General features: G+C 35.9%; 1 protein-coding gene across 2 annotated transcripts in view; it reads left to right on the top strand.

Annotated features, from left to right (window-relative positions):
* LOC123307604 (protein turtle) overlaps positions 1-24626 on the top strand; it is a 330136-nt gene that overhangs the window by 234556 nt on the left and 70954 nt on the right. For both annotated transcript variants that reach the window (XM_044889979.1, XM_044889978.1), the window contains exon 9: positions 7727-7886. In XM_044889979.1, the coding sequence (XP_044745914.1) occupies positions 7727-7886 (160 nt within the window). The remainder of the gene's footprint in view (positions 1-7726; positions 7887-24626) is intronic.

Genomic DNA, 24626 nt, shown 5'->3' with positions numbered 1-24626 from the left:
TATCTCGAAAACTACATATACGGCTAAGCGCAAATAGTATTTTATATGAAAATAATCTACATTATATTATGAACAAAAGTGATCCTTCACATAAGCTTGCTACAATGATCGGTTCTAGATCTAGATAATGCTCTATTTTATTCTATTTCTCCGTACTATTGTACGTATGGTACCGTTTTAAGGCCTGGATCTGTGGAAGCCTCTTTTCCCTTAAACGCAGCGTTCTTTGCAAAGGTGGTGAAATTGTCGTTTTTCCAAGGGCTAACTACTAACATACCACCGTCCGTCAAAATTTGATATCACAAAACAGAGAAGGCAATTCTAAATGAAAAATATAATTTCACAACTCCTGCAACTCTAGAACCGTTCACTTGAGCAAGATGATAGATAGGACCATTTTTGTTCGAAATTAAATGAAGATTATTTTTATGAAGGGTGAGTCTTCGACTATTACAAATATTTTAACAGTAGAATTCTGAGGGCAAAGAAACTTTTCCCATACCATTTCTTCCGATTCGGCCCTGATAAAAAGATTAAGTTTTGACTTTTCATAATGAGCTGTCTTACCCTTGAAAACAAAATTACCTTCAGAATAACTAGCTAAATCTGTGGCACTACACATCTGTGGATCTGTGGATGTGGTATTCAGCCAACTGTACCCAATTTTTCACGGATACTTTTCAATTTTTGAACATTGAATTACTCGAACGGCGAACGTCGCAATATGAAGAAAACTTCTTATTTATGAAACTTTCAAATTTATTCATTAATTGCTTTATCTCGTTACCGATAATAAATCTACAAAAAGACTCAAAAACAAAACTATCGGTGCGATCAAACTTATATTTTCTTAGGGCTACTTGCTACTGTGTGCCCTCCTGTGACTGAAGGGACCCAACCATGACCTACAGATCCTTCCACACTCCGGGCATGGATAGTCCCCAACCAGATCTGGCCGCAGCTGTATTCTTCTCGAGTCTCCATTATAACTGTGGACCAAAGAACTCCACTGTTATCTGTCTAACGCTATAATTGTTCCCAGTTATGATTGGCATTAACTGATTTTAGGGATTGATGCAGTATATCCTCAAACCGCTAATACTGGACGCCTGGTTTCCGAGCTCTCTTTGACAATTCGCCATACCGAGCTATTTTGGGGAGTCTTGTTACTTGCATCCTCAGAATGTGGCCGCTCCATCTGAGTCGGGCCCTCGTTACTTGAGTCTCAATTGTTATACAACTCGCGCGCTGCAAGACTTCTGCATTCGAAACTTTGTGGAACCATCTGATGAGCATTATTTGTCTTAGATGATGTTGTTGCGTTTGTTCAAGCTGTAATATGTCGCCTGTAGGGCTTTCAGCTTTCGCTTTCGTAAAGAAGCGTTGGGAGGACCACTGCTTTTAAACAGCTGTCTTGGTCTTCAGATTGAGGTCGTGATTTCGAAACACTCTGTAGTTTAGCTTCCAGAATCCGTGATGCCGAATTGAACGGTTCAAATATTCATTAGATAGCGTCCAACTTAGTTTCAAGACTTGGGTTCTTTGAATTTTTGATATTTTTATGGTACGTAATGGAAGACGTGGGTGATATCTTGTGTTCCAAAAAGATTCATCAAATAAATGAAAAATTGTATTCCGAAATTCATTTCATTCGATAAAACCCTTTGTGATATAGAACTACAAATAACATTATTTATGATTTTTCAACAGCCTGTATATTTTAAACCGAACCTATTCGGAAAAAAATGGTAGAGGCAAAAAGTGTTTCTTTTGACCTCAAGAATCTACTGTTGTAATATTTGTACTAGTCAAAGACTCACCCTGTAGGTGAATGAAATTATTTGCACTTAACCGACTGGTTTAGGAGATATTCAAGAACAACACTCCGATCTTTCATTATATTAAACTGCAATATGCATTCGAACATTTTTCTGATCCTAATCAGCATTTTTTCTGAGGATTGCGAATTATTTGTCCTGTTATCGTAATTTTTGAGCTTGTCTTTAATTTTGTTGAGTAGTTTTATATTTTTTTTATATCAAGTAGGTACTGAATAGTTTTGATTTAAGTATTTTATTTTGAGTTTTTCGAATATGTTGATATAACTGTTCCAGCTATTCATTTTGAGGGATATACTGGGTGTGCCATTCAGAAGTTGCAAAGATTTGAAATATTTCTGAGTGATAGTTCATTGGCGGAAACCCAAACATGCAAATTTTAACCTGTATAGGTTATAGGCGATCTCTTTCAGCATCATTTTTTATTTATTTTCTTATTCTTCTAGGCGAAACGGTGCTCTATTAAAAAAAGGAAAACCCTCGACCTACTAAACGGAACTTACGCATAATCGTATCCAGTTTAGTCGAATTCCCATTGTATTATTTTCCCACCGTGATATTCTAGGTCGGGAATTTGTCAGCGAAAACGGTTCAACTTCCTCCCGAACCCCAATAAAACCACCCCGGCTCCATTCCGTGTACATTGACGCATTCAACAGTGTAAGAACAGCTGTTCCCGGAAACCACGACCATCCGAACGTCACGCATCTCCGAGCCATCCTCGCAATCTCCCAAACTAATGCGACGGCCATAAATAAGCGTCGCAAAGGCGAAATCCAAGTCCAGAATTGAGTGAGAGTCCATAATATTCCCTGCAAGGGTCTCCGCCTCAGACCCAACATCGCACACTGAGTGCTTATCTGACGAGCCTGAGTTAATCCCTAGATTAACGATAGTCCCGAAATTACAATTGCAAACTCCCCCTCGTCTCCCTTATCACGGTCGTGGAGGGTTCCCCTGTCTTTTTTTACCTTGACCGCGGAAGCCGGAGGCGTTGCGAAGGCTTGGGGCTACCGGCTATAAGTACGGCAATTAATTATGAGAGGGGTCCGAATCGGAAATTGTTTGCATATAAGAACTAAATTGGCGATCACAGGGGAGAGATTACAAGGGGATTCTTTGGTGCGTTTGTTGCTTTAGAATAATGTTCGGTTCGTTGGGCAATAATTGGTGTTTTTCGCGGGAGGTATTCGTAATTGGTATTGGGCTTTTTGGTGGGGGGGTTGGCACGTAGCATCAAGGTGCTCATTTGAAGAATAAACTTGGATAGCTAGCGTCTGTAGCTTGGGGGTTAGAAGCGTCGGCTCAGTAATTCGCAACCGCAAGGTACTGAGTTCGATCCCGGGCTAGAGAAGGAATTTTCTAGTTCATATGGGTACGGGCCACCATTCACTGTTGGGTGCTGTGCCTAAGGTGGCGTAAGGACACAGTAACAAAGTCTACACAGAACTCAACTGATTCTCCGAACTCGCACAAGCTTACGGAGCTTCTGAGGGGTACTTCGGTATGGAGAAACAGGATAATATGAATATGTATATATCGTTAACGAAAATTCTAGGATTTTAAATTACAAAAAAGGAAAACCACACAAAGATCAGCATGTAGAAAAACTCCACATAGTACGAAGAAATGACTTTGGAACCATTGGACTGGGCGAATTCGTATAAGTATGACTTCAGACTGTATGGTATGATTATGCTTACCTACTATTAGAGCTAAGATGAACCTACACCTTGACTGAGGAAGAGGTTCCTGGCATTGTGAGGGCAGTTGAATTGGCTAAGCGGATACTTGCTCAGCTTTTGTTGGTCCAGAACTGGCGATTCATACATCTCTCAAGCTACTTAGTAAAATAGTTCGATAGGAAATTTTCCTCTGAATCAATACAAGAAGTAATCTGGATTCTCGAGCTGTTAATGCTTGTCATTACGTGTCCCTACTCCAATCCTGCTGGTCCCTTATAGGAAATAGCCCGCTGCACTAAAAAAGAAGACCAAATGAATATAATTCATTAATAATATCGATTTATCGATTCCTGCCACCATGATGGGGATGCTGGTGGCGTTAAAGCTTGAGTACAATAAGAAGTGCACTTCTTTGTTTGGGTGAACAAAAGTCTGCGAAATTTTCACTGCACAAAAGGGAAAATCTTTGAAAAAACCTGACTTGGACCCTGTAGAGTACCTCTATCAAAAAGTAGACCTGCATATAGGGAAAGTGTCTAGGAGAGCCTGTCTGAATAGTAAAAAAATGTTGTAGATCAGGTATCACCAATTTTGCGCACCCTGTATATACTTGAGTGTGTCAGATATATGTGAATATGTTGAAAAGTATACATTCTCTTAGTCTGATAATTCAAGCGAGACGACAATTGTTTGGGAGGGCGCCAAACCTGAAAGAAAAAACGTCACTTGTACATTTTCGACCTCGATGGCTTTTTTTTCTTATTTTGAAGCTACTGATTCAAGAATAACAAAAAATATAATCTGACAGTTTCAGCAAGCCGAAAGAATAAAAATTGGCCATAAAGGTCACAAAATACGTTTTTTTTGAATTATCTCCTCTCCTGGGCTTCAAATTGTTTTCGCATTCATTATAAAAGTTGTAGAGCATAATATTCTCTACAAATTTTGTGCGAAGCTATTTTCTCTAGGTTTGAACATTTTTTGAGATATGTGGCGATATATGTACATTATACTAGGTTTCTACATCGACCTTGGCCTTTCGCATGTGTGGCTAAGCTCCTCGCCCTCATCGGCTTCTAACTTGAGAACGGTTGAGAGTATGTAAAATTGCTTCAGACGAAAGTTGTATAGAATTTTATTAGCTACACTTACTTTCATAATGGATACAGAAACGATTAGAGGTACAGGAAGAGATATATTTCAAAAAAATGCATTGTTTTCATCTTCAAACTGTCAAATTAAGGAAACCCCTTTACGTTTTGGTCAGATGAATGAATCAACACATCTGCAACTCCCGTCTGCAGCAACCATCTATATGAAAATCTGACACGCCCGAGTATGTATACTTCATTCAAATTTATTTTAGCAGTCGGTTGGCCATGAAATAATTTTCTCAAGTTTTTGTAACTAGAACGAAGTTAGGTTGGCACTCATGTAATGTCGTTAATGTCATAACGCCGTTGCCACAACTAATATCAATTTTTATTACGAAAATTCGAAAATGTCGAAAGTGATTGAAAAAAGAGACAGGGTTTCAGGAAGTGCTATTTAGAATTCAGGTCCGCTCATTCAAATAGTTATACACTGATATTCTAAAATCCACAATACGTCAGACGGTAGCGAACATATTCAATGTAAGAGAATTTATATAATGTTTCATCTGAATCTAAACGACTTATATTTCAGCTGAATACATGGGCGCCCGCAGAAATTTTTCTCAGGGGGGGCAAAATATCATCTACGATTAGTTTTACTGAAAGAAAAATTTCTTAAACGGTGTCTATCTGAATCTCAGGGGGGGCCGTGGCCGTGGCGCCCATGGCTGAATATTTCCACAATCAGAAGGATTGTTAATGAAGAGGATGACAAAGAATTTCCTTCTATTGGGAGACCCAAAAAAGTGGTGGCATTTGAGAATTTTTTATTTGAGTGAAGTAATGCGAAAAATTTACTATAGGATTTTCGATAAATATCATCGGAGAATAAGTTCCCTAAAATGGATTTTTCTATTTTTCATTTGACTTGTCCTATACAATGTAAATGTTTTAAGGTACTAATAAATACCTAATTATTATTATTACATCAATGTATTAAGATGAATAGCCACAAATACGCGCAAGTTGCCCTGTTACTTGTTTATTCATGTGAAATTTTTGTTCAACGGTGAAGTTTTGCATCTCAACTTGAAACTGCCTTTAATTCCTTTTACTTATATATTTATGCAAAATGATTTTTGTTGAAGAATTTAACATTTTTTAATTATCTGTTAATTCCTTCGGGAGATACCCATTCCCAACAACTGCATCATATGCATTTCATCTTCGGGTTAATATTTTTGAAATCTACAAATGATGTAAGCCAAAGAAGATAACGAACATTAACTCTCCTCAAGCTAGTGCATATTATGATATTATACTGATCTCTTGTATTTTACAAATAACTGGATTTGGTATGCCTTCAAACATTTTGTATAAACTTCAATTATGTTCGTCACATATTTTCCGAAGAGATTCGACATTGTGATAAAATACGTAATAACAGAAACTTTTACGTAGAACGGGCAACATAGCGTTGATTTAAAACCCAAAAATGTTTTGACAAGCTTCATAACCCCACATTTTCGTACTATACAGAGTGAAATGTGTCAAATTTCCATGGCCAACCGACTGCTAAAATAAAATTGAATGAAGTATACAAGTAACGATTTTTTTTTGCATTGACCTTGTGTCACGTCCGAATTGTCAGTCTCTTGAAGGGTAGCTTCCTTTGGGTCTAAAAAAAATACCGCTTACAACTCTTCCTTACAACAAGCCCCACCACGCAAACTATCAGATTAACAATAATTTTTTATCAGATACACGTAGGGCATATACGGTATCTTAATCTGACCCGCTCGAGTATATACACCTGACGATCTTTTTTACATGTTTGGAAGCACTATGTGGATGGATTCCCTTGTCTGGAGCATCCCGCCCTATAATATGAATTCATCACACCTTAAACTGAGATAATATATCATAGATTGAATCGAAGCGAAGTGCCTCTTCAGAAATATAATGCGTCATGGAAGTAGCGGTAAAATTCTCATCAAACTTCTATCTCACATACAATTTATTGTGTTCCTATTAAGTGCGAAGGCTTCCTCTAAACTCATATAGGAAGTGCTGCACGTCATAAAAGCTTTTATGACAATGTATTTTCTAGTTGGTTTAACGTCAGGACCTTGACAATCTTCGTGTTGCCTGATAGGGATAGAAGGCGCAGATAATAATCAACGACGTTTCCATTGATGAATTGAAGTCTACGTTTACTTTTTTGTAACGAGGGAGGGAAAAAATTCTTAGGCTGTAGATTACTTCTGAAGGATTAATTTTTGTGTTGAAATACAAATTCTGCTGTTCCATCAAAGAAATAGGTTCCACAATTCGTATCTGATTGATAGCAAAACAAAATCCAATTCTTTGATAATTAAGTAGTGTTTAATGAAAAAAATTTCTGGTTATTGACTACTCCACATCCTTATATTTTGAGTGTTATTATATCCAGAAAGATAAAACCAGGCCTAATCAGAAAAAAATTAATTTGATTTATCAATGAATTGGTTGAGAAACCACTATCAAAAGTCCATCTACGAGGTAATCAACATCTTCAATTTTCTCATAACAAATCAATCTAGGCATGAAAAGACAAATTGATGTATTTTTTCGAAATCGTTTGACATTTTTCAACAGAGACTCTAGCCAGTTGAGATAAAATTCGCAGAGTTTCTGTCATCATTATCATTGGCATTTGTCTCTGGGGGTTCTCTTCTTTGGTTGACCCCTTCCTTTTTTGAGATACTCGATCCTGAATCGCTGAAACATTCATCAATAGAACATCTCCACTGGCCTTTTTCTCATTCTCATTTTTAGAGAAGGATTCAATAATAAATGCTTTTTGATCGTCAGTCTATAAAAACTACCTTTATAATTTGATAATTTTAATACAATCCATAGTCCTCACTTGACAGTTTACTTAGAAGCTAAGAATTACCTTTAGACACAGAAAGGTGACCTTGAAGATTACGACATAGCCTATACTCGACGACGAATTTTTTTGAACGCATGTTAATAGCTACCCTCTGAATTACTCTTGGAGCTTGATTTGACATTATAATATATATATTGTTGTTAGATTCCTTCGTTCATCCTTATTTTTTTGCAGGACATCGAAATTTTTCAAAACGTCAGTGGAGGAACGATAATGAGCGACCATAGTCTGGTACTTCAAAGTGTGACGCGAGCATCTGTGGGAGAGTATAGATGTGTTGCCACGAATGCTGAGGGCAAGGGGTCCAGTAATCCTATCAAGCTTGTGGTCAGATGTGAGTACATACCCTAATTTTTAAACGGCATAAAAGTAAGCATGGGATTCGGTAAAACAGTGTCACACTGTCTCGTTCACCATTCGGTTGGAGAATAATCCATAAAGGATAAGCCAGATGGATTATGTGGGATTTTCGTAATGAATTGGGGCAGTATTTCAATTGACTTGTAGGTCATATAGGCTGGCCCAACTACAACACCCTCTCTTTATTTTATTACTTGTCTAACAATTATTTTCTCAGACTCCTGCAAATTCATCAACTTCTCTTGAAAAAATGAGCTTTTATGATGAAATTTTCACTTTTATCACTTTTTACCTACCTGAAGGAGCTAAGTACTGTGATAGTAGTGTGTAGTTAGTGTACGTACGAAAAAATATATACTGACAATTTTAGCAGGTCGAAACAATAAAAATTGGCCACAAAGGTAACAAAAATCAGTTTTTTTGAATTATCTTCTCCCCTGGGCTTCAAATTTTTTTCTCATTCATTATAAAATTTTGTTCTAAGCAATTTTTTTACGCTCAAACGTTTTTAAGATATATGGCGATTAATGCGAGGTGTTTAGCGAAACATGCTGCAGCGAAAATTCACTCAAAATAGTACATACATTCTAAGGATCAGTCACTAATTTCGAAATTGTCCTCATAGAAATTCCATTGTCATTTTGACAATTGGATGAATGTAAATTAGACAGTGATTCTACATTGACCTTGCCCTTTCGCATGTGTGGCTAAGCTCCTCGCCCTTTAACTTGAGAACGGTTGAGAGTATGTAAAATTGCTTCAGACAAAAGTTGTGTAGAATTTTATTATCTTCAACTTTTATAATGAATTCGAAAATGATTAGAGGTACAGGCAGGAAAGTATTCGAAGAAAAAAGCATTTTTATCAACTTCAAAGTGTTAGATTAAGAAAACCCTCCTGATTGTTGTCATATTAATGGGACTGCAAGTCTACAACACCAAGATTAACCATCTGTATGAAAATCTGACACGCTCGAGTATGTACAAGTAAAGATTTTTTTTACATTTTCAAAGGACCGCTATGACCTTGCGTCACGTCCAAATTGTCAGTCTCTTTTTTTTACCATTTTCAACTCTTCCGTACGGCGAGACCCTTCGCGCAAACTGTCAGATAAGCATGAATTCATTATCAGAGACTCGTATATACACTATCTTAATCTGACACGCTCGAGTATGTACACCTGACGATTTTTTTTTACATCTTTGAGACCCTGCGGACGCTTTCCCCACCGCTGAGAGTGCATACATCATGGAACTTTTTTTTCTTTCTACCATCTAATCCACTAGGTCTCCAAAACGCTCGAGTAAATCCCGATTTAGCATTATCGGCTCCCCAACTATTGTGATAATTTTCAAAAACTTCATTATCCGTTTCAGATTCTACCATAAATGAGTCATTATTTCAGTGTTATCAATTTTTTGGCACATTTCCAGTCTTCCGAGAAATAATTTTTGAATAAGAACAATATCGAAATTAAGCTCCAATGCATTGGCAATATTAATTCTGAACTAGAGGTTCTCTAGATAAAATAATCCAGTACATAATCCTTCCCTAATTTGATGGATTTCCTCATTACATTTCCAACGCGACCTGTTTTGGAATATTTCGAGTCCTTCAAATATTGATTTCTGATTTATTAGAAAACCATATATTGCTGGGTGGATCATAATCGGCTTACGGTTCAAGTACGGCCCTGATTTCGCGGACGACTGGCTAAAGCAACCGTACCCTCCAAACAACAAATTTATATTGCGTATATAGGGACGGGTTATTTGTGTATTGTCGATGACCTTTCGCAACCGCAATCGATTTGATTGCAGTGCGTATCGGCTGCAACACGGAAGCAAAACGAAATTAGCGGTTGATCCACCCTACTAACATTAGTGAGCCTCAAGCGATACAGTTCTAATTCACCACTATCCCACTTTTTACTCAACTTGTGAAATTCGGAGAAAATATCACATTCTAGAGCACACCAGCAAATTCAGAGAAGATAATTACGATCCAGGATCAGAAATCACTTCATTGCATATTACTTTTAATCCTTCGAAGATTTCACTTCGATAATACTGGGACTACAGGGTGTATGTGAAGGTGAGGCTTTAAATACACCAAAAATCACCTATACAAAACTTTCAAAATGACAAAGTTGATAAAAATTGAAAATGATTACTGAAATAGATCCTAATACGACCCTGGATCATTTGTTATCTGAATAGGGAATACTTCTTCTGAAGAAAATTATTATGTTTCATGGAATATCTTTGAAACGTCTTATTTTGAAATAACCATTTCAACCGTTTCCAAAAAAACATTATTTTATGATGGTATTCTGCTTTCATCTGTAAGACAATCTGTAACTTTTCATAAGCCTACAGGAAAATTGCAATTCTTGACGTTTTTAGTGATCTGTAGCTTACAGGAATCCGTAATTATTTACGATAAGTAGTTCAAAAGTAACACTGTAAAGAAGATAATTACAGGAACATTTCCAGAATTGCATTATTTATGGATCTATGAATCGGACACTGACAGATCGATCGTACGCTACAGATTTGTAACTTACAGATGAAAAGCAGAATACAACCATTAATTACTTAATAATGAGAAATGAAAATGGGTATTTGAAATTTGAAGCGTTTCGTTTCTATTTCCCAAGTTGGCAACATCGACTGAAATATGCGTTGTTAATAAAGGACAACAAATACACTATCTTGATGAGATATACAAAGATGGCTATCTGTGAAGTCTGCGACGAACGAGAAAGGTCGTAAAATTTTATAGAATTTTTATGGCCGGTTGCTGTTGAGGCTCGCCAGTGAGTACGCGCCATATAATGGCTGTACATCAACAGCTGTTATTTTATAAACAAGCCATTATCCTTTTTTTTTTCTAGTAGGCGTTGTTGCCAAATCGTAAACTAGAAACGAAGCGATTCAAATTTTAAAACCTCATATTTGAAGAATGATTTTGAATAGTTTCCACGGTGCTTTTGAAAAATTCATGAATTAAACTCATAATTATTCAATTCAAACTTGCATATGCTGGAATAACCAAATTGAGGAGAATTCCCCATTATGGCAAAGCAATGGAAAAAAACTTATCTCGTGATGACTGACTGAATCATGTGGTTTCGTTTAGGATATTGTCCTTTTCGATTTTTACGTGGAAATAAAAACGGAAACATAGGATTGGCAAAATTTTTTCATTATTTAGTATCTAACTCAAACGATTTTATGAAATGGCTCAAATCTATACCAATTGACCGAAAGATAATATAGGACCAAATGTAAAAAAATAGTATATTGGTTCTAAATCTGATCAATGAAATTCGTCTAAATTATTCACGAATTTTTTCACAATAGTCATCAATCTTCTTCTTGTTCAAACCCTCCAACAATCATCGTAGGGTTAAGGGTTAAAATAATAGCACTTTGCCAACATTAGCACTTTCTATAAAATGTCTCAATTTTCAACACTTTCTTCACTCTAGATCGCACGATACAACAAATTTTTTCAGTGGCCTGATGCGCAACTAATCAGATAGACTCAGTAATACTGAACCATTCAGCCATATTTTTATTTTTTGTTTCATTTTTTCGATCCTGGAGACATCTTCCACAGTCCCTTACTTAAACTTAGTTATAGTTATAGCTCAGCCAGCTTGAATATTTTAAAGAGACAATTCTTGATGAAATTACTTATTTCGATGATTTCTATCTTCTGCAAAAAAAAGCCTCACCTTTGATAACATTCTGTATAGGTTGGATGATGTTCTACTATTGCACAGTTGCAGGAAAATCCCTGAAAGTTAAATCCACCATTGAAATTTCAATTCTCCATTATTCCCTTCATAAATGACAGTTTTAAGGTTTAATGGGGGGTTAAATCTAAAGGGACTTTTCTACTCGAGCTGTCACATTTGTTTGCCCATCCCTGAGCCTAGTTGGTGATTGCCTTGACCATAAATCCATGAATAAGGTAGGACATCATCTCTAAAAATTGATCTACACGAGGAATTTTTCGAAATTGTTGATTGAAATAGGACAAACGCCAATGTAAAATGAGAAAAAAAGTGATAAGAGTTCAGTAAACAAAGTTGAGGTTCAGCCCACTGTTCATTTCAGAGAATTCATCCAGACTTCGAAAAAAGACTCAGGATTTCATTATCTTGTGGACTTCAAAGCAATATTTCTATACCGTCATGTCACAACTGAGTGCATGAAGTGAAATTAAAAGTTAATACCCTGTTATTAATATCGGCAGCTGTAATTTGGCATTAAAAACTTCACAGTAACATCAAAGTGGAGATTTCGCTTTCTGTTCCAGGAGAATTCTTTCGTCCTTTATTCCTCATTTATTGCTTCCGAGAAAAACTTCAGAGGAGATTTTTTACTTTCGGCGCTGATCTCAATGATTATTTTTTGTTTGTATCGGGTGTCGGAAATTTGATATCTTGATGAATCTCCGAAAGTAGGAGAGCTAGCAGATGTCGTTTTTCAATTGATAAAAAAAATAGATGTCACGATTTCGAACAAATCTCAAAACATTCTTGTCTTTGAATGTAGATATCTGAAATTGAACCTCCCACAGGCACTTTTCTGAGTAAAACCCAGAGACGTACTAACGATTTTTTTTTCAAATTATGACTGTCTTTCCTGGAATACAAAATGTTATCGAATTTGTCATCACAGAATTAAGAAATATAGTTCTATTATTTCCTTACTTACCTTACTCTTTTATTCATCTTTTTTGTTTGAAAAAAAATATAAACGAATACCTCTTGACATACCTGGACAAGATTCCTGATTTCACTAATTAATATTACTCGAATCTCAATCCTATTCATAGCGAGTTTAATCGAGTTGTGGGTAAAAAAATTAGAGTCTTTCTTGAAAGTTTTCGTGACCGACCTAAACCATTACGAGACACCATCGATAGAACAGTAAATATCATGAGAAATTATGGATCAAAATCGGAGAAAGGCACCGGCATTGGCATAAAATGAGTGACTCTAAGGCCCTAAGAAGTGAACCCTCTGTTTACATATGCGCTCAGGAGTGTCTTAAAATGAACCTCAAAGGGGCCCATATATATATCACCACGGACAGCCAGGCCACGCTGAGGTCCTTGGAATCACACTGCCAGGAATCTCTGCTCACATGGTATGCAAGTGTCCAGAGCTGACTGGCCTGGATACTTACTCGTAGAAGGTAACGCTACCTAAGTATGATCCATCCTTACAAACTTCACATATAGTTTATATAAAAGTTTTGATATTACCACAAAACACTAAATGTTCTGTGATGAAACTATGAATGTAAAAACTAAACCAGAAGAACTACCCAATAATATCGAAACTTTCCTTGAAAATACGACATAAATTTTATATCACAACTTGTATTTGATAGCCGGCGCTTTTCCAAGTATTGTTGAATGAAAACCGGAGACAACAATTCCATAGAATTGTCGTTCCAATAATGCAAGCTTCATGAACGAGCGTAGGAAATCCCAGAAAACTGAAACATCTAAACGCAACCGTAGACGGTTTCGGGATCATTGTCCACTCATCAGTACAGTGTAGCGTAAAATAGCGTAAATAATCCAACAGAAGGATGGGGTCTTGAAACAAACTGGGACAGGAGTACTCTGTACTCCATTTTCACCGACCGTTGAATGATTAAGGCAGATAAAAAGCCACAAATGGAATCTGAAAAAATACGTTGTCAATGTAAGTGTTTTGTCGGATATTCACGTTGGCAAACACGTTTCTGATATTCACCTTCCACACTCGCAAGACTATATTATTTTTATGCTAATACGAAATAGATATAATATTCATCTAAAAGCTCTAATATCGGTGATGTCATAATACATAATATATATTCCATTCACTTTTATTTTAGCATTCGGTTGGCCATGGAAATTTGACATATTTCACTCTGTATAGTACGAAAGGGTGGGGTTATCAAGCTTGTCAAAACATTTTTGAGTTTTAAATCAACGCTATGTTGCCCGTTCTACGTAAAAGTTTCTGTTATTACGTATTTTATCACAATGTCGAATCTCTTCGGAAAATATGTGACGAACATAACTGAAGTTTATACAAACCGATTGAAGGCATACCAATTCCAGTTATTTGCATGGAAAATACAAGAGATCAGTATAATATCATAATATGCACTAGCTTGAGGAGAGTTAATGTTCGTTATCCTCTTTAGCTAATGTTTGAATACGTTAGATCAGTTGTAGATTTCAAAACTATTAACCCAAAGATGAAATGCATATGATGCAGTGGTTGGGAATGGGACCTATCTCTCGAAGGAGTTAACAGATTACAAAAATGTTGAATTCTGCAACAAAAATCATCTTGCATCAATAGAAGTAAACGGAATTAAAGGAAGTTTCGAATCTAGATGAACTCCACCTTTGAACAAAAATTTTACATGAATTAACAGGACAACTGGCTCGTATTTGTGGTTGTTCATCTTAATACATTGATATAATAATAATAATAAGGTATTTATTGGTACCTTAAGACATTTACAATATATAGGACAAGTCAAATGAAAAATAGAAAAATCAATTTTCCTGAACTTATTCTACAATGACATCGAAAATCCTGTAGTAAACTTATCGCATTTTCACTCAAACATAAAATTCTCAAATGCCACCACTTTTTTGGGTCTCCCAATAGAAGGAAATTCTTTGTCAACCTCTTCATTCACAATCTTTCTGATTGTGGAAATATTCAGCTGAAATATAAGTAGTTTAGATTCAGATGAAACATTATATAAAATCTCCTACATTGAATATGCTCGCTACCGTCTGACGTATTGCGGATTTTAGAATATCAGGGTATTACTAATTGAATGAGAGGACCTGAATAATTCTAAATAGCAGTATAGTATAAGTAAATAAACAATCTTTTGTTGTGGCTGATAAATTCGGGTAGATGAAAATGTATCTGGATAACTGAATTTCACTGGACCTTTTTGCGAAATAAACGTAATATCAAAATGGCAACTGAAAAGTTTACTGCGAATTATTTCCCGTGAATATCTGAAAAATGAAGGCGTACAGCACACCGTAGTTATAATAAACTATATTCTAGGATTCTTCCGAACTTCCCGCAGCTCTAAACCTGATCCCTCGGAGAGCATCGTAAATCTTTTCAGGATAACATGCCCTCAGTGAAATCCCGAATTTCAGTTTGTTACAGCCACTAATTTATCCGTGAACGGCAGCGCTCCTCCGCACCGTAAAAACGGCGCCTCGACCGGACCGATATTTCTATATTAAATCCCGGTTTTATTAGTCCAGTAAAAGATGGAATTCGACCATGCTCAGCCGATGCCGCCGCCCATCCCCGACGGCATTAATAATTCATTGATGTTCAAACTTGAGGATCTCATGCAGAATTATCAATTCCGTTTCCACGAACGAATTTTTCATCGCGGGGCGTCCGCCCTCTGCCACTATTTCATCGGCGGTGGAGGTAGGAGGCTACGTTTATTCTGGGGTTGCGGCCCCCCCGAATGAATCCACGGATATAAATCTCCGAGACCGTTAAATGCCGATGGAACCTTCGACTGGCCGCAAGATGAAACGCGGGTCCTTAACGTTACGCAGGATGATTCATGTTTGTACTCTTCAAGTACCTTTTTTGATGTGAAACATCTACAGTGCTAACATCTAACTCTAAATTGATTCATTGAATCAAAGCTTTTTTCTTGTGAATCTGCTCAGAAAGCTGGATTAGTATTAAATTGCGGTCTTTTTGATGCGATAAAATAATATACAGCGTGTCCCCATTTTGAAATATGATGTCATCGATATTTTTCTTCAAATGGCAATAGATACTAATTATTTATGACTACTCTTAAGGGGAAGTAATACCTCAAGAATCTCCATTCAAAAACGGCATTCACTAGTTCTTAATTTACGCTTTCAATGTTGTACGTAAAACCTTGAGTTTTTTTTTAATTGAAGTTGAAGGATGTCTTGATGTCACTCCGTTTCTTTTTTTTTCCAATTCAGTTGGTTTCTTATGAGTAAAAAATTTCCACATTAGTGTCTATAAAACTTGTTTTCACAATAATTTTTCGATGGTTTTTCAACATATTTCGATAAAAATAGCGGCGGGGGGACATCGATGATTAGATTCTTTATACAGGGTGTCCCAAAACTAGTGAATCAAACGTCACACCACGATAGAGTAGATCAAATACTATCGAATGACACCAACATTATTCGAGCGAAAATGTACCGTTTCTGAAAAAACCTAACCAAAAGTTGCCGATTTTCGAACTATTTTTTCAATCACAAGGCCAATTTTTGATTAAGGATAGCATTTTTCTCCCATATTATCACCCCTATTCTGAGTTTATTCTGAGTAATAAAAATCATGTAGAAAAAACAATTGTTTTAATTTACATTTACTTAGGTTATCGATTAATTACTTAAAATAATTTCAATTAGGGGAGATGAAACAATAATCTTAGTTCAATATAATTTAAAATCGATATCCTTTTCCACAAACTGGCCCTGTGATTAAGAAAAATATTTCGAAAATCGGCAACTTCAGGTATTTTAATAAAATTCTGATTATTTTGGAAACGGTACATTTTCGTTGAACTAATGTTGGTGTTATTCGATAATATTTGGTACTCTATCGTGGTGTGACGTTTGATTCACTAGTTTTGGGACAGCCTGTATATTGCACAAATTTTCATTGTGATATATTACCGAAATTACGCTGAAATTCAGGAATACCTGAAAATTATTCAATATTCCTAATATCACCTCCCGTGGTAATTTCTATGTTTCAACTGTACCAGTTAGTAATTCAGGCTATTGCTCAAAGATGTGGCACATTTCCGTATTTGGGGTAGCATCCGAAAAGCAACCAATATAGATTATCTCGATCCCCAATCGTATGTACTACTTCCTCTTAAAGAATTTATCAAATAACTTGTGCGTGCCAAATATCACATTTATTATTCGAGTTTCCGATTTTTTTACCCAGAGAAACAAAAAATGGTGGAAGCCGTAGCCTTTTACGGTCCTTCGTTTATCAGTTATTAAAAAAAATTGAGATTTTGACTATTTCGAAAAGTTCTCATAACTTTTTTCTCTTTGAAGTAACAGATCTGAGACTTAAACATTCCACTATTCTACTATTCTTTTTCACCATTTCACAAATAACAAATTCAATAATGCATCAAAAAACAAAAGTTTGCCTAAATAGTTCGAAATCTAGAATCTAGGAAAAATTTTCAGAGCTCGTCAGTAAAAAAGTGCCTGCTCTAGGTACAAGTTTCAGATTTGTAACTTCGAAAACAAAAAAGTTATGAGAACTCTTCGAATCGTCGAAATCTCATTTTTTGCTAATAACTCAAAAAGGAAAAGATTGTAGGAGGCTACGGTTGCATCGAGCTCCATAAAATTTTCAGATTTATTACTAGAAGAGTTGTTCTTTCAGAATATGCATCACATTTTCATCTACGGTTATTGCCATTGTGATATAATCCACTCGAAAGGTGACTATCGAAAAATTTCCAAAAATATGGAATCAATTGAATAATCGTCAAGACCGAACGGCTGCATCGAGCTCCATAAAATCTTCAGTTTTTTAACTAGAGGAGTTGCTCTTTCAGAATTTGTATCACAATTCCATCTACGGTTATTGTTATTGAGAGATAATCCTCTCGAAAGGTAACTATCGAAAATTTTCCAAAAAGAGTGAATCAATGAAATAACCGTCAAGACCGAACGACTGCATCGAGCTCCATAAAATTTTCAGATTTATTACAGGTTTATTAGAGGTGGTCCCTGCTAACAAGAATATTATAAGCCAAGAAAAGGTTGGGAACCCCTGCTTTACAAAAACACTGCATGGTACAAAACAAAAAGGATTTTGACACTTTTCAAGCGAATCGAATTGACATTTGTTGAGGAGTTTCTAAGCAGTAGCAAATAAAACTTGACATTGATTCTTGGTAATGCTATTAATGGATATCGATTTTTGCTTCGAGAGAATCGAATGATTGAAGTCTTTCTGAGTCTTCTCCACGAAATCACAGATGCTTTAATAACAACTACATCAGAAAATAAAGTGAATGCAGCTGATAATGTAATTTCGCGAGATTCCATTTTCTTCTACCAATATGGAACTGTCTTCCAATAGGACGAATGATAGAAGACAATGAATATTGAAAATAATAAATATCGTTGTTGATGGATAGGTTGAAGTGGAGTATCCTGAATCGATTGATTATAAAGCACAACTCTAATATACAGAGAGCAAAGGGATAGAGACGTAGGTACTTACAGAGTACAAAGATACGAGGATGTATTGATATCTAATTAGCCTAGAGGCGAATTTTGGCGCTGTGACCACAGCTTACTATGGTTATCTCTGACGTCATAGTTACTGATGACATTTATGTCATCAGCTGTTAAGTGACAGCTGTACGTTTTGTTTGGTTAGTTTTCGATAAAAATAAAATTTTGGAGGGTAGAGACCCTTCTTGAAGAAGATGTACAAGAAGAATAATAAGAAAATATTCTTTAACTAGTTTAACCTACCTGGTGTATACTGGTGCCTCTCCAAATGCTGTTTTTTGCTTACCTCTTTTTTTTTTCATAATTCAAAACGCATTATAGATTCCAGTAGTAGTATTTTATAATTTGTTATATGTATGTGTTGTGATGGATCCACCAATGGCAAAAAAAATTAAACTATCGCTGTTTACTTCATAGAAGGGAAGTTTCCCTTCTATATGGGTGTGTTCTGTGCTTCGTGAATCCCGCTACCAACGTCTATTATTTGTGTTCTGTGCGTCTCTGCTAAGAATCTATGGCACTAAAATTCATTCCATTTCACTCATTGAAAGGAGATAGAACTACATACCATACTCTTTAACCCATTGAACTCTATGGGAACTCCATAGAGCTCAATGCTTTAACCACAGCCCTCTGTGTTTAAGAGGGCTGTGCTTTAACCCTACTCAAGAGGAAGGTTACGTGTAGTTACGTGGTTAACTTCCTGTGACGTCATTGAAACGTCATAGTTACATGGTTATCATCGCCAAAATGTGGTTACCCAAGTAACTACAACCTAACCATAGTTAACCACTAGCGCCAAAATTCGCCTTAGATCAGTTCCATGCATAAAAAACATATTGCGTTACCATAGCAACGAACAATAACTCATTAGAAGTGTCATTGTGAAGTTTGAGGTCAAAAAAGTAAACCAGAGTTACGCAATAAATTAAAAGAAAGAAGATGTTCACCGAAATTTTGAAAATCGAAAAATTGGAGTAACGAGCCATCATCAAGTACCTGTATTTAAAAGGGTTAAGAGGTAAGCAGATTTACGAAGATATGGTGATCAATGTCCTTCGTATGCGACCGTGAAAAATTGGACTGCAAGCTTCAAAAGAGGTAAATTTTCCATTGAAGATGATGACCGATAGGGAAGGCCAGTTTCTGTATCAGACCGTCGAATTGGGCTAGAACGGATATCTATGATTTTGCGCCACGTGGATTGAGGAAGGAAGGAGAATATCCTCTGTATCTCCCAATTATTTCCACACAACTCTTTCCGTAGCCCTGATTATTATGGTTGCTATTCATTCACATTTTTGGAAGTCATTTCGTATTCTTTCGAATTAATCTAGCAAGGAACCCGCTGCAATTATATTCACATGTACGTTTCGAGACACGTCTTCATTACTGGCATCAAAGCGCATCAGGCATGATTGAAAACATCCACCTGCTTTCACCACTTCTCGTCCTGTTCAGCGCAACTTGGTACACTAAAGAAGTTGCGTAACTATTCAACCTAGTTCACGTCCTCATTCTTTATTCATATAAATAACAGGCTCCGTCAAGCCAGAAGCAGTCCACTCAAAATGTTCACGAGCAGAAAGCACTCCAGAGAGCAGGAATAATTCAGGAATTGTGTGAACTGGTGACAAGTCTAACGAGGCGATTATTATGAAAGTCATTTACACTCCCTATCGATTCCAGGGTTCTTTCTACTGGATCGTTTTAAGCGTTGGTTTTTTACGTTTCGTTTATGTTGCTCAATCAGGGTACTTGAGTGTATTTCACAGTAAATTATGTATTCTCATGATTCGTGTATAACATTTAGGTTTCCATATAATATCTAAACATATCCACTGTTTAAAGATTGGTCTTGCTCGACTTGTCAGTTTGACCACCAGCATAGTACTAATGATTAATTGTTGTGTGTACTTGATTTGTGCACAAATTATGACAAAACTTATTCAAATGAGGGATATGCCAATGTTGTTTTCAAGAACTGACCGAAATATCTAATTCATTCTTTTTCGGAGCCTGAATGAAAATTTAGGGTGAAAAATGAAAAAAAATGCTGATTCCACCCCTCAGTAGCTATTGGGATCCGTGAAAAATTGAGTTTTAGGTGCATTTCTATGTGAAAAATACCACAGCAAAATTTCATTTGTTCATTTTCTGTCCCTTTGGAAAAATTTACTTAATCAATAATCAAATCGTGATCTTCGAAGCTTTTCCGTGTATGACTTTTTTTTTATTTTGAGGTATTGAACCTATATCCGAAAGAAAAAGATAGAGCCATTTTGAGTTTTCATAATGAGCTGTACCACCCCTGGAGAATCAAAATTACCTTCAGAATAACTAGCTAAATCTGTGACACTACACATCTATGGATCTTTCAAACAGAGTTGTATTCAGCCAAAGTACCCAATTTTTCAAATGTCACAGATACTTTTTAATTTTTGATCATCAAATTAATCGAGAGCGACGTTTACGAGAAAATATGTAATGGTCATAATAAGAAAACTGGAAGACGTGGGTGATATCTTGTTTTCGAACAAGATTCATCGAATGAATGAAAAACTATATTCCGAAATTCATTTCATTCAATAAAACCGTTCGTGAGAACAAAAAATAATTTTTTTTTATGGTTCTCCAAAAAAAAAATGGTATGACCTCAAGAATCTATTGTTGAAAGATTTGTAAGACTCAAAGACTCACCCTGTATTTCATATAGGACAGTACATGTTACATCGAATAATATATACATATTATGTATATGAAAAAAATTCATAATAAAATTCAGATATCAAAAATAAAAAAATTAATAGGCCACTCCAACCTTCTAACCTCACAAAAATTGTGGAGGACAAGCAAGCGCGTCATTACAAGGGAAATTCCTCATTTGAAGAATATTTTCGTGATTTTCGTTGTTCCAAGATACAAAAGAGTGGTAGGTATTTTAGTTCTTCAAGATCTCCAAGCCAAGAATATTCATTTGGCATTCTGTAATAGATTTACGAAATGTAAGTCTTTATTAAACTTTTGAGATGATAAATATCATCATCATATATCAAGATTTCTGAATCAACTACCAATTTCCTTTCAGTGAAAACAAAGAATGCCCATTTCATTGAAATTTTGATAACAAATCGAGAAGTGGCCGACGTTATTCCCAGAAAATAAGCAGGATTGAAGGTTTTGATCCACATGCACCATTCAAGAAACAGATTTAAGTTAGAATCACGATGGAATATGGTATTATTGTGGTTTTCCTACTTTCTACAAACCTCTTTCACACTCAATCAGCAAATGAAAGCCTTCAAGAGTTCAGCAACCTACAAATAATACAATAGCTTGATCTTTATCTAGGTTACGCTATAAAATATTTAAAACAAAATGTTCGAGGAAAGTATTTCACAAAAGGGTTAATTATGACCAACCTGTGATAAAATGCTGCTATGAGGATTGTGAAAGTCTTTGGATCCATATGAAATTTGGCGGGTAGACCATTGTTCCTGGCCTTTCGCTCTGCAGCGTTTGTACATGTGGTATAGAGATGGAATGAATATTTTTTCAAAAGGTAAACACATAATATTATGTAATTCACTTGTATTAAATACTCTTGAAAAGATGCACTGTTTTATTGAAAAGATGTATTCACTATACATATAAAGCAGGAACAGTATAAAAGTATAATCGGTGCAAAATACAACTCGTAAGAAAATAAACAGCATAAATATAATGAGTATAAAAATATAACCGGTATAAGTCGGCTCTCCTTATAAGAGCATCCAAACATTTTTGTTGTCTCCTTGTCTGGCTTCCTATATGAAGCCAGAGTTGTCTCTATGTGAAGCTTCTTATGCTAAAATACAGAAATTCCTCCAGAGATTTGAAAGCACTAACAGTCTCTATTTCCTCCGCCCCCACATCCAACAACACTGCAAAACAATGGCATAATTATTCACTTACTGCTAAAATTCTGTGTTACTTGCCCAAGTTATTGAATCCTTTAATTAGCATTACTAACGTAAATTTAACGCTGTCAGCGGAAAAATCATTAGGACTAACACCGCCAGCAAACTTTAAACAAAAATAATGCTATTTTAGATCAGCAGTAGATTAACTAAAAATACAATAATATTAAAAATTATGTATTATATCTATGTACACAACACCTTGGCTTGTCCACCACAATTTTATTTTGACGTCTATCTGACAGCGGGTTGGAGTGGCCTATAGGGTGATCTCTTGTCCAAAAATATTGTTGGTCAATAGAACAGAACAATATAGTTTTTTCAATCTTTGATCTTGGCATTCGAAATACCCTGTTCGTAAACTGCCCAACTGCGAAATAAAAGTTGCTGACGATTTGGAGTGTTATGAGGCCCATAACATAACACTGTTAGTTCCATTCGGTCGAAGCCGATAACTCCACAATCAACTACTTATTATTTTCCCCAATTATGTTTTAAACTTTTGCTGACATTGACGGATTACCAGCGATTCCTCACGAATGAAAAGTTCTCCCCTTTTTCCTCCAATGAGTCGGAAAGGATTTCACGCAGGTGAATGCAGGAAAACTCGGGAAGAACAACTCGGATTCAAGGTATTCTAATGCTTAACTTCTGGTCCGCTCTCCTTTCTTCGAGTTCCGCATTCTTCTCATTGCTCCCCATTATTCACGGCCTATTGTGAGCCTTCCCGCTCGAATCTTTCGCTGTATTCCAACAATTCTGAAGGAGGCATTGAAATTTTTCAGTTTTCGCGCCATTGCCCCTATGAGAAGTTTCTGTGAACACGGGAAAAGTTGTGACATCTTCTATTTCCCCCTATTATGTTTGAGGTCATTTTTCATAACGAAAACATGCCCATTTTCAATTACCGGCTTCACAAATCCGTTATACGTTAATTCCACACAAAAATGGTTTTTTTTTTCCGAAATCATCTTTATGTTTCAATTTAACTAGCCCCAATCACTGAACTTAATTATAATTAGCAAGTTGAACTAACCACTTAGCATCTGTCGTAGTCTTTCACTTCCTGTAAAATGATTTCGACTGAAGTCACTCACAAAGTTGTATTTGTAAATGGTAGCAACTTATTCGTTTGCGTGAAGATATCAAGCCCAAATAGGTAACGATAGATAATAGCCTTGAGTATTATTATTTGAATACTCAAAGATAATAGTAAATGATGGTGAGATGAACATTTTGGGTACAGTAATTCTCTTTTTAGGAACCGAAATTAGGCTCATGTCTCCCTAACCCATGGGAGAGTTGAACAGTGGGGGAAGAGACTTGACCATAAGTTTGTTTATCAGGAAAAACATTGAAAGAAAACAATTTCCAATGACCAACGATTGTCTATATCAAGGTTTTCATCATCAGATGTATCAGCGTATGAAATACATATTTTCTATTTCAGAGTCACTCTCACTTATTTCCGAGGTGTTTTTTACTTTTTTGAACCCTTGTATATTTTTTTATATTTATTTCTATTACTCAATTTCCTTTTTTTGAAGCAAACTATTATCTAAGCTCAGTGCGGGAAACTTGGACCACTGATTATGTCTCCCGACCATAGCATGGGTCAAGTTTCCCCCAGTCCCCTTTAGTCTACTCAACAGATATTTTCTTGAAACTTTTACAACTATGTATTACTTAAATATCTCATCGTTTGTGAAGCAATATTATTCACTGAAAGCAATGAAAGTAAATAACACCACGTACCTATTAAACTTTTCAGACAATGTTACAAACAAAAATTATTCAATTTCTTACTTCCTAACAACAAAATCACTCTCACTCCTGAACTCTTCTGATAGTGGCCAAAATAGAGCCGCCACTAGTTGTGCCTTGTTATGAGTAATTCACAAGCTATTTACGATACCGGTAGCGCGAAATTTGAATTGAAATATTTGAAGTGGTTCAAGTCTCTTACCTGAGCAAGTCTCCCTGACTTAGCCTACCTCCTTTTTTTTGACATACATTCCAAGGTTTCGGAAAATCAGATTTTCAATCCTAAATTTGCATGTTTCGAAAAGAAATTGTTGTTTTAAAGGGTAGTAATCCTTTTCAAGTGAACAGTAGGCGGGTGACAAAATACTTCAACTTTATAAAAAATCCTATTTTGACACTGAATAAGGGATATTCGACCTCATGCTTCGGAAATATTAATTTTTTCGGACAAGGAATCACTTCACGCATTTTTGAAGCATCTTTAGTGTATTCACCCTGTATCATTTTGAAAATGCATTCCTTAATTTCAAGATTCTGTCATCACCACCTTCATACTCATGTTTTTTTAGGTTCAGTGTTTCCTCCATTGTTAAAGCATGAATTGAGTCTATTTTAGAAAAAAACATCATAGGACTAAATTGTTG

The sequence above is a fragment of the Coccinella septempunctata genome, chromosome 2 (genome assembly GCF_907165205.1).
Source record: "Coccinella septempunctata chromosome 2, icCocSept1.1, whole genome shotgun sequence".
In the NCBI taxonomy this organism is placed as follows: domain Eukaryota; kingdom Metazoa; phylum Arthropoda; class Insecta; order Coleoptera; family Coccinellidae; genus Coccinella; species Coccinella septempunctata.
Note: the sequence above shows the minus strand (reverse complement) of the source record. Positions and strands in the feature narration are given on the sequence as shown.